General features: G+C 42.3%; 1 protein-coding gene across 2 annotated transcripts in view; it reads right to left on the minus strand.

The window, feature by feature from the left end:
- QSOX1 (quiescin sulfhydryl oxidase 1) overlaps positions 1 to 12,242 on the minus strand; it is a 181,438-nt gene extending 169,196 nt beyond the window's left edge. Inside the window, exon 1 of one of the 2 annotated variants that reach the window (XM_033917087.1) lies at positions 12,224 to 12,242. Coding sequence is in view for 1 of the 2 variants with exons in the window: in XM_033917086.1 (XP_033772977.1) it covers positions 11,541 to 11,778 (238 nt within the window). In the remaining variant the exon portion in view is untranslated. Of the gene's footprint in view, positions 1 to 11,540; positions 12,171 to 12,223 lie in introns of those variants that run through there. The other variant, XM_033917086.1, reaches the window with a different exon arrangement.
- Between the last annotated feature and the right edge of the window lie 3,549 nt (positions 12,243 to 15,791).

A 15,791-nucleotide genomic window follows, 5' to 3' on the forward strand; every position in this document is an offset into this window, starting at 1 on the left:
TTTACAAAGCCGCAGTAGAAATGTTGCTGTGGTAAATGCACCAAAGTCCAGAGGAATTGAACAGGATTCAGTGTATTTACTGCAGAAGCATCACTACCACAGCTACATTACATTACATTTCTAGACCGCAAAACTTCTCAGATTGATGCGGTTTACAAAAAGTAAAAATACCGGACAATCCCAGTGATCTACAGATTAGACATTAACCCTTTTTAATTTTCCAGAAATCTTGTGAATAATATCGATTTTAGTAATTTTCTGAAATGAATGTAAGAACAAGACCTTATGAATAAAGAATGTAGTTCCCTATTCCAGCTCATTGCCTGGTAAGCAAGTAAGCGCTGTTGGAACTTTTTATGAGTACAGCCTCGAACCAGAGGAAAAACAAATAGAGAGGGTGATTGAATAATGTGAATACAATGATACCTTGGAATCCGAACTTAATCCGTTCCAGAACCCCGTTCGAGTTCCAAAGCATTTGAGTTCCAAGACAATTTTTCCCATTGAAAATAATAGAAACTGGATTAATCCGTTCCTGGGTCCCACGAATTCAAATTTTAACAGGAAATACATTGGATTTTAATGTAAAATATTAACAAATATTCCAAAGCAGCATTCAGATTCTGGGGCACAAACACACACATACAATGTGCAGGGTGTTCGGATTCCAAAGCAGAGTTCAGATTCCAAAGCAGAGTTTGGATTCCAAGACAAAATTTACTACAAAAAAAAGTTTGGATTCCAAGTCGTTCGAGTTCTGGGGCGTTCGGATTCTGAGGTACCACTGTAGTTCTGATAGGTATTCACCGCCTGACCATATATGACTTTATAACAAAGTGTCCCCAATTTGAACAGCATACAGGTTTCGAATGGGAGCCAATGGAGCTCTCTATAGTGGGATGTAATATGATCCGATTTCTTCAAATCGAAAATCAAACGTACTGCTACATTCTGTATTCTTCACAATCTGAGCATATTTGTACAATGTTCAGCAAGGTGGACTGAATTACAATAGTCCAAAATGCTGAATATCAAAGACTGAATAAGCGTTCTGAATGCTTAGGTTCAAAATATGCTTTAATGGTATGCAGTTTCCACAAAATGAAAAAACATTTTTTAACCAGAACCAAAGTAAATGCTTTCATAGACAAGTTTCTGTCTAAGTATACTTCCAAGATTTTGATTTCTGATTCAATGGGGTAAGTTATCTCACCAAGTGTTAGTTCTCTTGTCAACCACCCAGTTTAAAGGGAAGCAAGGAAAAATTTGGTTTTCTCTGAGTTGAGCTGTAGTTTATAATCTCTCATCCATTTATTCATAATAGACATAATATCTTGGACCATATTTAGAGAAGCACTAATATTCACAGAAATAGGTATAATAATCATTATGTTATCTGCATAACTAAAGATCTTCAAATTGAGGGATGCAAGTTTCTCACCCAAAGATGCCAAGAAAATGTTAAAAAGCACCGGGGAGAGCAGAGACCCTTGTGGGACACCACATGGGTTACTCCAAATTTCAGAGAGAATACCCTTGAAAAACACTTGGTATGTACAGAGCTTCAGAAAATCCTGAAACCATCATAATACTTTGCCCAAAATGCCCATGGTATCAAGACAATCAAGTAGAATGTCGTGATCAACAAAATCAAAAGCACTACTGAGATCGAACTGCAATAATAATGCTCCCCTTCCTCTTTTAAACAGTGTATAGAAATAATTCATGAGTGAAATTCTTATTGTTTGGGTGCTATATGAAGAAGAAAAACCCGATTGGGAAGCTTTGTAAAAGGGGCACTATCTTTGTTATCATGCATTAGTAGAAAGTATCAGAACATGAAAATAATCTTTTCTTCAGAACCATCATGGCTATAAGAATGCTCTCCTATGCAATTTTTTACCCAGTCCCTTGATTCTGTTCCCAAAGTACAAGTCCAAAACTGTTTACTAAACTTAGAGGTCCTTTAACTAAGGACCAACCGATTTAGTGCATGCTAACGATTAGCGCACTATAAATGCTAAGGTGCCCATTATATTATATAGGCGCCTTAGCATTTAGGCCCAGATTCTGCAAAGTGAGTCCTGATTGTAGGCAGCTGTAGGCATCCTACAGCTAACTAATCAGTTAATTGGGACACACGTTTATATATAAAAAAAAAAAAAAATGCTCCCCAGGCAGGCCGCCTATATTGAAGGCACCTCCGGGAGCCTAGGGAAGCCCACAAGTCCACCTAAGCTCTCCCAAGGCTAGGCAGTAACCTTAGGTGAACCTAGGCGGCACAACGAATCTCCCTATACCAGCAGGAAATGCATACAATGTAGGCCAGCACCCGACAAAGACTGAGGCAGGAAGGAGCCGACCCCCTCCTGCCCGAAGACCCAAGACCCCCCACCCCTTGATGAAGATCGAGGCAGGAGGGAGCCCAACCCCTCCTATGGTATAGGAGACAGTGCTGTATTGTGGCTTGGAAACTGGTTAAAAGATGAACCATTTAGCCATACTTTGTTCTATTTTTCAGTGGTCAAGGATGATAGTGGTGAGCCCCATGAATTTGCAGACAGCACAAAATTATTCAAAGTTATTAAATCGCAAGTAGATTTTGATAAATTGGCTAGATGTTTCAGGAGTACACAGTTTTCAAGCATCCAAGTTGCCCAATGGCAGATAAAATAATTTATACATAAATGCAGCTCAAGCAGTGGTTTCATAAAAACTCTCAACAAATGACAAAACATTTAAGCACTACATTGTGTCTCTTTTGAAGGTACTGGATATGCCAATTTCTCTCATGAGTACTCATTATGGATATCTTGAAACCTGACCTGTTGTGACACTCAAGGAGTTTACTTGGACAAGCCTGCTTCAATACCTTTAAATTTTCTGACATGAGGTACTTTGTCAAATGCCTTCCAAAATCCAGATACATTCTCAGCTAACTCACTTTACTCACTCTTTCAAAAAAATGCAACAAATTAGTAAGGCATGTCTTCCCATGTTTGCTCTATCTTGCTGTTATATTAAAACTAGTAGAAGAGGCATTAACCTGGGTGTCCTTCTTTGCATTGAGATTGATCCAATCAACCCATTCAATCCTTGATAGCAATGAAATGTGCAAACTCATTCTTTCAATGATTAGCAAGTTGAAATATTGCAATGTTTTGCATCAAAGGATGACTACATCCCTTGTCAACTGATTTCAATTACTACAAGTCACAACAGTTAAATTGTTCTTCAGAGCCAAGAGATTTAACTATTCAATCCCTGTACTGAAATAAGGACACTGGTTTCTTATTCTTTATTGCAGGGGTGCTCATTGTCAGTCCTCAAGGTCTGCAACTTTCAGAACTTCCATGATTAATGTCCATTATATCTCTCTCTGCATATAATCGAGGCAGTGCATGCAAATAGATCTTATGCATATTCATTAGGGAAATCCTGAAAATCCAACTAAGTTGCAGATCTTAAAGACTGAATTGAGCACTCCTGCTTTACTGGATTAAGTTAACATAGGCAGGTAGCACATAGACAGACCAATTTACTGAGGCATGAGCTTTCAAGAACTAAAGTGGGGGGCCCCAGTTTCCTTTATACATTCTTAGATCAAACCAACATAATCTTCTCTACATACCAAAGCACACAAAATCACACGCTTTTTGTGTAGTATTTCCTACTATTTGAAACTTACTGCCACTCAACTGCTTAGTTTGAAGTCAACCTTAAAACAACGTTCTTTATGCTTGCTTTTGATGCACTTTCCTCCAAGATTAATCTACAAAGTAAGATGCTATGTCTGGGTGATAATTAGTATCTTATTCATATCAGCTAAGATTTCTAGTCTCCAAAAATTACAGAGACCAGAGGTTACAATGTATCCCAATCTTCTATCTTTAATTTTCTGAACCGTTTGTCCTTTTCAAATGTCTTGCCTGTATTTTTGCTGTAAATTATTAAGATGTTATTTTAACTGTGAACTGTTCAGGTTTTTAAACTGTTGCATTATATCAAATGAAATAAATATAATCCATAAAATAAATACTTAAGATTTGTGAGGGACTAGGACTAGGTCAAAACATCTTTCAAACAAATTAAAGGGGGACAATTTCTCACCCATTCCTAACCATGCCAGTGCTTAGGAATCTCAACTAGAATTGAAAAAGTGGTAAATCTGATATCAGTTCACCTTTTTTGACAGAAAAGTGGTATTAAATGCCACAGAAGTTCATCTTGGGGAAAAAAGGACACCTAAGACTTCCAAAACTCCTCACTGCATCACAAGACTACAGGAAAGAGCTGGGTGGAGCAGCAAGAATCATTTTATCCACAGCCTGGACATATTCCACACATTCACTCTTAAGTCCCCCAACTTACCCCCTCCTTTACTAATGCGTAGCATGGGTTTTAGTGCCGGCAGAGACAGTAACTGCTCTGATGCTCATAGAAATTCCATGAGCGCTGGAGCAGTTACCGCCGCTGTCGGACCTAAAACCCAAGCTACGCGTTAGTAAAGGAGGGGGTTAATTAGATATTCATAAGCATGCATTTTCCAAATCCTAAGTAAAATTAAATTGCACCTATTTGGGAGGACTTCTTGATCAGAATGAAGGCAGATGATTTGACTTACAACATTTTCCCTCAGCCTCTTAGAAGCATAGAATGGAAGCAAAACCATAATAAATCAGCCCCAAGCTGACAAAACCAGACCAACTAATGAGAACAGAGAGATAAAAAGAAAAAGAATTGCTTGCCTAATCCAGACAGAAAGAAGGGAGAGAAAAATACAGTTTTACAAATGTAAATTATGCCAAAGGACAAAAGGCTCAGACTCCTAAACAAAGGAGCAAATTCTATAAACGGCATCCCAATTGTAAGCAACGGTAGGCGTCCTACCGCTGTCTAACCAGCCAATCGGGACACACATTTTCTAACAACCCCCCTCCCCCCCAGGCAACTCACCTACATTATAGGCATCTGTTGCAGGTGCAGCAAGGCACCCAGGGACGCTTAAGCTTGCCCAAGGCTGGGCAAGGGCACGGTTTCTCCCAGAAGTGGTCTTAGATGAGCTTAAGTGGCCCTAGGCATTTCCCTAGGGCCATGATAGGTGCCTGAAATGTAAGCCTATATTTCAAATAGACGCAGCCGCTAAACTAATAGTGGCAAGGAAATCTCCCTGCTGTGATCAGCTGAGTAGCCCTGGAAGGGATTCTCCGAACCTTCCTCGAAGTCCCCCAGCAGGAGGGATGTCCACTCCCTCCTGCCGGAACCACCTAAAAAAAAACCCCAACCGCATTAGGCAGGAGAGATGTCCACTCCCTCCTGAAATCAAGCCCCCCTGAACCCATGACACCACACCCCAGACCCAAATCCCCCACCCCTCCAATGCTCAGAGCCAATGGCATTCAAATTATGGGGTTCTTTTACTAAGGTGCGCTAGCCGATCTAGCGCATGCTAAATGCTAACGCATCCATTATATTCTAGGGACGCGTTAGCGTTTAGTGCGTGCTAATATTTAGCATGCGCTAAATCAGCTAGCGCACTTTAGTAAAAGAGGGGGTATATGTTTGCTGTAAAAGCAAATGCAAAGGGAAGGAACATGCTTGGCGCATTCGCAAATGAGTTTCACAGTAAGTGCAGCTCTTATGTGCATGCAACAGGCAAACCTGAAAGCGAAACATATATTGGCTCTGCGCTTCTCTGTCTTTAATTTAAGCTTTTCAAAGATGTTGTACTTATATTTAAGCGCAAAAAAAACCAGGCACCATTGTGTGCTTTCACTTTCAGGTTTGCTTGTTCTATTCATTAGTTTTTCAGTGCTGGTGTTTAGAGGCTTGCACAAGCTTCCTTTCACTTCCAAAAGAAATCCTCTTTCCAAACCCCTCAATACCAGTTCCAATCTTGCGATATTTTTCCAGCAGTAAGAGCAGAGTTTGCTTGTTAGCTATTCTCTGAGTTTTGGGAGAGAATAGCAAAAAACCTCATTTACATCAGCATGACTACATTTAAATACAATTCATGGCCAGCTTTGGAACACATGCTATTTCCTGTACTAGATCAGTGATATTTGGCTCTAATGCCGGTGTTAGGTTTTGAGAATCGGGCCCATGGTGTGCAGAGAAAGCATGCATAGAGACCTGTACTATAGAATCCTGACTGATAGGTAACCCTGCTCTGGCAAGAGAGTTAAATTCTCAAAGGGGGTTTTTTCCCTAGGGCAGTGGTAGGCAAACTCGTTAGTCAAAAAAGCCAAAGATCATCAGTACAACAATTAAGATTTCTTTTGAGAGCCATACCCCGCGCCTGCTTGCGCTACGACGGCTACGTCAACCCGACTGACACCCTGCTCACCCGCACGTAGTCGAAATCAATTCGTAGTAGAGCCTAGAGAATGACACGGGGAAAAAATTTGTCTCCGTCCCATCCCTGCGAGCTCGGTCCCCAAACCCGCAAACCATCTGATCCCATCCACACAAGCCTCAAATAGTTTTATACTGAACTTATTATATTAAAGTATAAAACAATATTCTGTACAATTGTCAATTTATAAATCAGCGTCTTCTCCCCACTCTCTCTTCCCCATTTTCCTTCAGCGTCCTCAGCCCACTCTCTCTCAACTTCCCTTCAGCGCATAAAAACAAGCAAGCAATTTTATATCATTTTCATTCTATTCATTCATAGAAATTAAAGTCTAAATAATGCCAGTCACATAACATGATTTTACAAAAATAATTCCCTGCACAGTCAAACCTGCAATGATTACTAGATGTGTTTCAGCAGCTCCCCTCCCTCCCACTTACCTTCCTGGCCAAGTCAAAATGATCTACCAACAATAAAATTTAAAAAAACACAAAAGCAGAGAAAATGTTAATTATCATTTATATTCAGCGAGTTTTCAAAGAGGTCAAAGCAGATGACTTTATGCAATGTCACCTCAGTAACAACTATAGAAAAATAGACAAATATACCCTCTCCCTTTTTACTAAACCGCGATAGCGGTTTTTAGCGCAGGGAGCTGCACTGATTGCCCTGCATTGCTCTCGATGCTCATAGGCTCCCTGCGCTAAAAAACGCTATTGCAGTTTAGTAAAAAAGGGCCATTGTGAAAAATATAAACAGCAGATATAAATTCTCAAAATGGACACATTTTGATCACTAAATTGAAAATAAAATCACTTTTCCTACCTTTGTTGTCTGGTAATTTCATCAGTCTCTGGTTGTACTTTATTCTTCTGACTGTGCATCCAATATTTCTTCCCTTCTTTCAGCCTCCTGTATGCTTCCTCTCCTTCAGACCTCATTCGCTCCCCCAACTTTTTCTTTCTTTCACCCTGCCCTTTCTTTCTCTCGCCATGCCCCCTTTCTTTCTTTCTTTCTGTCTGTCTCCCTATTTCTCTCTATGCCCCCTTTCTGTCTGTCTCCCTGTCTTCTGTCTCCCATCTCCTTTCTTTCTTTCTCCATGCCCTCCCCCAAGCCACTGCCATTGGGGAACAGGCCACCACCGCCTCTGGGGAACAGGCTGCCGCCGGGGAATAGGCTGCTGCTGCCACCATCAGGAAAAAAGCCACCGCCGAGTTCTGAGCTCTCCCTGCTTCCCACGGCTCTTTAGCCACTTGAGTGTGGCTCGTCTAGAGCAGGGGTGCCCAACCTGCTTCCCTTCCCCATAAAGAGGATGCTGAAGCGCCAGGCCAACTACCCTTTCCCACCTGACGTCAATTCTAACATCGGAGAGGAAGTTCCAGACCAGCCAGGCAGCAATTGGCTGGCCCAGAACTTCTTCTCTGACATCAAAATTGACGTTGGGTGGTGAAGTTTGGTCAGCCCGACGCTTCAGCATCCTCTTTATGGGGAAGGGAAGCAGGTTGGGCACCCCTGCTCTAGACGAGCCACACTCAAGTGGCTAAAGAGCCGTGGTTTGCTAACCACTGCCCTAGGCACAGTCCTTCCTGGCAAGATGGCGGAAGGACTGTAATGCTGAGAGCTTCGTCGCAGAGAGCTCTACCAATATCGTTTCTTCTTCTGTTTTTCTTCAAGAAACTTACTGTTTAGCATGCTGAAGTGGAGGGGCCGAAGTGCAGTTGGAGCCTCACGGCGTTCGGGCCCAGCCGGCTTTGGTTCAATGGATGAACTTCTCCGATGAATGCAGGGAATTGCGGGGGCGTCGGCACGCCCGCAGGAGACGCACCGTGGCGAGACGGAGGCGTTCTCTATGGGCCCAGACACCACCTTGAGCCCCGACGCCAGAGTGCCTCCTCCTCAGACCGCCAGCTCCCCGCGGGTGGAGGAACCATCGGAAGGCGGTGAGGAACTCTCCCCGGAGGTCGTTGGGAGCAAAGAGGGGAGCATGGATGTGGATTCCCTGTTGTTTCAGGGGATTCCAGTGGAAACTGAGGTTTCATCATCCCCGCGGATTGCCCGTGAGCAGAGGAGTCATACCCAGGAGGGTACAATGGTTGGTGAGAGTTTTCCTTTACAAGAACCTATCTTTATATTAAAGAAGCCCCAAGAGGTAACACTTGATGCAATTTGGGATCTTGTAGCGGATCTATCTAAATCAGTTAAGCCCCAACTGTTGCAGTTGGAGCATAAGATATCTTCCCAAGAAAACGAAATTAAGAATATCAAAGTTGACTTGCAAGATTTAAAAACTTCAACAATGAATTCTTCCCAGGAAATTAAACTTTCTAAACAAATAACTGAAACACTGGTGAAAGATAATACTAACTTAAGGAGAAAATTGGAGTCTCTAGAAAACTTTTCTCGCAATAATAATCTTAGATTAATTAACTTTCCCAGGGTTGCGGAGGTAACCCCTAGAGACATGTTAAAACGTTACCTAAAGGAAGTCCTGGAAATTACCGAGGAATTAATACCTCCATTCACTCAAGTGTATTATCTACCTATTAAAAGGGAAGAAAAATTAATGGAAGAAGCTCAACAGTCGCTTAATATTTCCAAGGTGTTGGAACTTTCAGACCAGGAGGTAGCAATGTCGGCAACACTTTTGCTTACAGTGGCCTTATCACCTGATAAAAATTGGCTACTGAAACTTTTCTTCAAAAATAAACAGAAAGCTTTTCTTGGGTATAAGATACAAATGTTTCCAGATCTGTCACGAGAAACACAGAAACGTCGACGTGAATTTCTGTTGTTAAAGCCAGGAGTTATTGCTCTTGGGGCAACCTTTTTTCTTCGTCACCCATGTAAATGTGTGATAATTTATCAAATGCAAAAATATGTATTCTTTGATCCTAGCCAACTTACAACCTTTTTGTCAATGGCTTCTCTGAAAAAAGGAGAAGGAATTTGAGTACTCATTGATTGTTGATTACCTTCTCAGCATATACAACCTTTAGTCTTCATTTTATTTTGTAATGTATATTATACTCGCTGATTTCCTTATTTAGAGGACTTGAGTTAAAGTTAAGCTTTATATATATATTTCTTTTAAGATAGCAGATTATTTGATTATCTTATTAGTATCATATTGTATTACATTTGATTTTGGCTTGACTTTACCTTTCTGTACAAGTGGATACTTGATATGTTATTGAAAAATGAAATAAAAAAAAAGAAAGATCATATCCTTGAACACCTGAGTTCTTTCCTTAAGAAACTGGCAACTCAGAAATCTTTTTAATGTCCAATAAAACTGACCAGCTAAGACAGACATTATACAGTCCCCCCTGCTATGAACAATTCCATTGATAAGATTTTAAACTTCGCAAGATGTCTCAGATTTAAACTTAAAGATATAATAACTACATTTTCAAATAAATTGCAAACTATTTAGCTTTGCTTGTATTCCAATGTATAGACCCATGAGGATTGTAAAGAGACAGAAGTTATTAATTTGACTTTTCCCTACGTTACAACTGGTATAAAGATTCAGGTTTGTACAGAATCAAAAGTCTCATTAAGAAAACAGCTTCAGGATCCTGTGTCACATCTCTCCAGCTGTAGGACACCAAAACAAGTGTTCTTTGAGTTCCTAAAAAAACAACCTGTAACCTGGGGAAAATGGAGTAGGGGTAATAGTTGTGGTCAATGGAGGAGAATCCAGGGAACTGCCAGAACTGAGTGGAGAAAGTTTAAATGCAAACACTATACTAGTGAGCTTAGGATCTGCAGGTGTTCTTGAGATTAGTTAAAGGGAACAGCTATCAAGAATCAGCACACAAGAGCTCTGATGCAAGTGGCCAAGGAAGGAATGGTCATCATACAAAGAGAGCTCAAGTTTAAAGGGTTTTTAGCAAGGAAAGGGCAGATATTTCTCCTGCAGAGCAGAAATTGTGAGTTAATGGGGGAGAACATAAGAATAGCCTTACTGGGTCAGATCAATGGTCCATCAAGCCCAGTAGCCCGTTCTCACGGTGGCCAATCCAGGTCCCTAGTACCTGGCCAAAACCCAAGGAGTAGCAACATTCCATGCTACTGATCCAAGGCAAGCAATGGCTTTCCCCATGTCTTTCTCAATAACAGAGGAAATTGTCCAAACCTTTCTTAAAACTAGCTACGCTATCTGCTCTTACCACACCCTTTGGCAATGCCTGCCAGAGTTTAACTATTCTCTGAGTGAAAAAAATATTTTCTTCTATTGGTTTTAAAAAGTATTTCCCTGTAACTTCAGTGATTGTCCCCTAGTCTTTGTGATTTTTGACAGAGTGAAAAATTGATCCACTTGTACCCATTCTACTCCACTCAGGATTTTGTAGTCTTCAGTCATATCTCCCCTCAGCTGTCTCTTTTCCAAGTTGAAAAGCCCTAACTTTTTTAGTCTTTCCTCATACGAGAGGAGTTCCATCCCCTTTATCATCTTGGCTGCTCTTCTTTGAACTTTCTCTAGTGCTGCTATATCTTTCTTGAGATAAGGAGACTAGAATTGAACGCAATACTCCAGATGCGGTCGCAACATGGAGCGATACAGGAGCATTATAATATTCTTAGTGGGAAGAGGCTGTCAGAGGAGGTGTCCCTGGCAGAGAAGGGGTTTGTCAGGCTCAGAGAGAGGGAGTTGAAATATCCCTGGCAGAGAAGTTGGGGTTAGGTAGGCTGGGCAACAGCAGTAGAGGTGGAGATATCCCTGGCAGAGAAGCAAGCATGGGGGCTATATGAATTTGCTAACATGAGGGGGAATCAATATAAATGTTCCTGGCAGAAAGGTGAGGCGGTCTGGAGGTTGCTAGGCTCCAAAGTGCCCCTGGCAGAGAACCTAAGGTTAGGCAGGTTGGAAGGGAAAGGGTTCAGGGATTCAAAGGCTTGCCAAGCTCAGACAGAGAGGCTCAAGAGACGAGTCCCCAGCAGAGACTTAGCGGTTAGATAGATTGAGGAAGAAGCTGTCAGTGGACATTGACCTGGCAGAAAAGTTAGGAGGGGGGTCAGGGTTGCAGGAGTTTGCCAGGCTCAGGAAGGGGGCTCATTAGAAATATCCCTGGCAGAGAACCTGGGGTTAGTCAAGCTGGTAGAGAGGTCATCAGTGGATGTGCCCCTGCCTGGCAGAAAAGCGGGGGAGAGGGTGTGTGTCCCCCCCCCCCTCGGCTCTTACCCTTGATGTCCTGCGCCAGCGCCTTCCAGGTGGGGGCGAAGTTGATGCAGTGCCCGCACCACGACGCGTAGAACTCGACGAACCAGGCGCTGCTGGAGTTCAGCAGTCGCGCGCGCACCGTGCCCGCGTCGAGCTGCACCACGGCATCGGACGGGCCATAGATGCCGGCGGCGGCGGGACCCGCCAGCACGAGCACGAGCAGCAGGGACGAGGCGCCACGGTCCGTCTTTTTCGCCATCTCTCGCCTGCTGTCGACAACTTGCAAAGCGAGATCACCTCCTTTGGCCCGGGGAGGAGTAGGCGGCGGGAGGCTGAGGCTACGGCTGCCACCGCCTCCTCCTCCTTCTCCTGTCACACGGCACTGGCGGCTACGTTTAGTTCTCGCTCCAGGGCCTCTTGAGGCGCGACGCGAACGTTCCACAGTCCATAACCGTCAGCGCAGAAGAGCGAAATGCCCCTCCCCCCTGTCTTATTAAAAACTGTGGTAAAATCGGCCCCGGCCCAACCGTTATGCGAGTCCACTGCGCTTGCAGCGGCTCTAAGTACAATCTTCCACGGAATCGAAAACTGGACCCGGTGCTGGCGAAATATACAGTCATTCGATAACTCTACTAGCTGCGTTTTGAGAAGCGTGCAATGAGAAAAACGACAGTAGTGGATGCCTTCTTTTGGTTCCCGCTTACTTCAGCTCCACCTCTGCCTCCATCGATTTGTCTATTCTCTTCCATAGCACGTCCCGTCATCTTTTGCTCTGCTTTGTGTCGCTCTTGTCTTCCAGCCCCATTCTCTTTACACATCTACCTTCTTCTTCAACTTAGAGGACTCTTATTTACTTGATGTACACAACACTGCAATTATAATGAGAGGGTCTCTGTTGTACCGAATTTACAATCGAATCGAGGCAAACTTACACGAAAAGGAGAGGCAGGTGCTAGGGGTGTGCACGCACTAAAAAAAAAATGGTTCGTTCCTGTTTTAAATAATTTCTGTTTATGCGGCTTTTTTTGTGTGTTTCACTCATTCCCTCTTTGCACGTGCACTGTATGCAAGATAGAAAATTGTAAAGCATAAAAATCGATCGTACATGCATCAGTTTATAGGTCATCTCTGCAATTAGAAGGTTTACATGCCTTTACATTTTTAGGCACTAAGACTGAATATTCCTAGTCCCAGCAGGACCTACCATTAGACAGACTAGGCATTTTCCTAGGCTGCCACAATTTTGGGGGGGGAGCATCAATGTGGCAGTCAGTATATCTATGGATGACTTTGTGGCTGGCCTAGGTCTTTGAGCATTAATGCTTGCTCAAGACCCGCCAAGTCCTACCCTCACCAAACTTCTTGTTTTGGAAAGGGCAGGCCTTGGCCACAATGTTTTCTATGAGCATACTGACATACTGTTTTCTATGAGCTTCCCTTCCTTTTACTCTCTCTGGGTGCCATCCCAGAGAGAGTAAAAGGAAGAGAAGCTGCTGAACATCTCCCATGAGAAGGAGATATCCTGTACATAAGGGGGATGGGAAAGGGAAGAACAGAGATGCTGTATATCACTGGTGGTGGTGGTGGTGTGGAGGGGAGGTAGGAAAAGGATGGGGAGATGTAGAACATGTGTGGGGTGGAGGGAACGTCTTTATTTATTCTGGGGTGGCGTTGAGGGGGTAGCACACAGCTGAAAGTTCTTCTGGTGGCAGATACCCTTGGGCTGACTTTATCCCTACCCCTGCCCCTAACAGGAATGCTCATCTTGTCTCCACTACCTATCATCATTCTTTCCAGTCTCTCCACTACTGATGTACATTTCACACAAGTAGTCTCCAGAATCCACACACAAAAAGGGGGTCTTTTTCAGTGGCCTGTACCTATAATACAAAAAAATAGTATGGGATCTGTGAACAAGTACACTTGCTCATAGATCTAATTGCTTCTTCTCATAGAAACATAGAAAAATGACTGCAGAAAAGGGACATAGCCCATCAAGTCTGCCCATTCTATTGATCCTCCTCCTTAACCATCTGAAAGATCACACTCTGATGACCCATCCCCTTAACTATATCCTCTTAGAGATCCGACATGGGCATCCCATTTATTCTTAAAATCTGGCACGCTGCTGGCCTCGCTCATCTGCACTGGGAGCTCATTCCAATGATTAACCACTCTTTCGGTAAAGAAATACTTCCTGGTGTCGCATAGGCTTCCTGTTATCAGGTAAATCCGTGCAAGGATCAGGCAACCACCATATCTATGAGCACACATAATGCCTCACAGCATCACATTGGCTTTCAGTATGACTACCATAGGCCATTAAAAGATGGTTGCAGGGAGATGGTCGTAGGCAGCAATTCTAGAGCTGAGAACTGACAGCCGGGACCCATTCACATAACCTTTGTTAGGGAACCTGGAATTTGAACTCATGCCACTTCTGTTACACTATTCAGCCCTCCATTTTTTTGCTGTCTACCTTCTATAAGGAGTGGCCTAGTGGTTAGAGCTGTTGCCTCAACACCCTGAGGTTGTGAGTTTAGTATGAGCCTGTTCCCTGTGACTCTGGGCAAGTCACTTAACCCTCCATTGCCCTAGATACCACCATCGTTCCTCCCTCCCTCCCCCCCCCCAGACTAAGGCTGGTCTACAAAATTAATCTTGCATTCTCAACTAAGCCACCTACATTCTTCCAATATAGCTAATCTATATGTTAGCAATTTTGAGACATGGTTTTTTGGACATCTCCCCCTGGAGATTGAATATTGAAAAAGGTTCATAGATGATGTTTTTTTATTTGGAGGGTGAAGAAACACAGTTTAAACAATTTTTATACATGACTTAATAATTGTGATAGCAATTTGAAGTTTACCTTTATCTGCCATCACTGTCAGATATGTTTCTTAGACCTATTGGTGATTCATACAATTGAAGGCAATTGCTGGAGCTTGGAATCAAATCCGCTACAACCAAGAAATGCATTAAATAATTCACAGCCAATCTCTTTTGAACAAATGTTTAAAACACAATTAAAGCAGTAATGTGAAACTGTTAATCGAAGAGCCCCATTTTTAAATGTTAGGATTTCCTACAATGTCCCTAGTCAAGCCTTATATATTTCTCTGAAAGGGTCCTGTTACAGTACCTAATGCTATTAGGCAGTTTTTGACTGGGAACAGGTCCTTTTCTTGTATGGAGCCGACAACCTCAGGATGCAGCATGATTTACTTGTTTTTAAGAAACATTCAAAGTATAGTTATTCACTAAAGCTTGTAAAAAATGTTTTACTCTACTGATGACTGTTATTCATTTATTTATTGATGAATGTGTTTTGTTTTATGTAATGATGATTGTTATATTGTTTATATAAACTGCTTTGTAACCTTTTTCAGAGAAAGTATAAACTAGAATGTACACATGGACATATTCTGGTCCCCATCCCCACATCTATCTTAGAGAACATTTTTCAAGTTAAAACAATTTTCTATTTTATTCTCAACCAATTCAAAGTATTGGTGCAACTGCTAGTTTTGTCACAGTTAGATTACTACAATTCCTTATATATTAGCAAATGCAGAGATTGCAACAGATTCAAAATACAGCAACCGTAGAACTAAATTTGATAGTGTGTCTCTTTTGCTAATTGACTTGCATTGGCTTCTGGTGAAAGCATAAATAATTTTTAAGATTGCTGTTTTGTTTTTAAAATTTTGGAGAGTTTTTGCCCAATTGATTTGACATCATTAATATCTCTTGTGCGCAACCGTGAAAGTTGGCAAACTTATATGCACTTTGTGTTGCAATTCTCGTCTTATAGAGGTGCTAAACTGAAAAGTTTTTACAAGAAATCATTTACATGACAGTAATGGGAGATTTTAACTACCCCGGGATAAACTGGAATATTGGAAACTCGAACTGTGCGAGGGAAACAGAATTCTTAGAGGCTGTGAGGGACTGCTTTATGGATCAGCTTGTCAAGGAACCAACAAGAGGGAATGCCACTCTTGACCTAATCCTCAACGGACTAGGAGGACCTGCAAAAGAAGTGGAAGTAGTAGTACCACTGGGGAACAGCGATCACAACATGATCCAGTACAAATTAGAAGTAGGTACAACAAAAGGGAAGAGAACCACAGTGACAACGTTCAACTTCAAGAAAGGGAATTAAGATGCTATGAGAACAATGGTAAAGAAAAAACTCAGAAACAGCTCAAGGAAAACAGAAACCGTAGAACAAGCCTGGTCTCTATTCAAGGGCACAGTGCAAGAAGC

Source organism: Geotrypetes seraphini, chromosome 12 (genome assembly GCF_902459505.1).
Source record: "Geotrypetes seraphini chromosome 12, aGeoSer1.1, whole genome shotgun sequence".
Classification (NCBI taxonomy): Eukaryota; Metazoa; Chordata; class Amphibia; order Gymnophiona; family Dermophiidae; genus Geotrypetes; species Geotrypetes seraphini.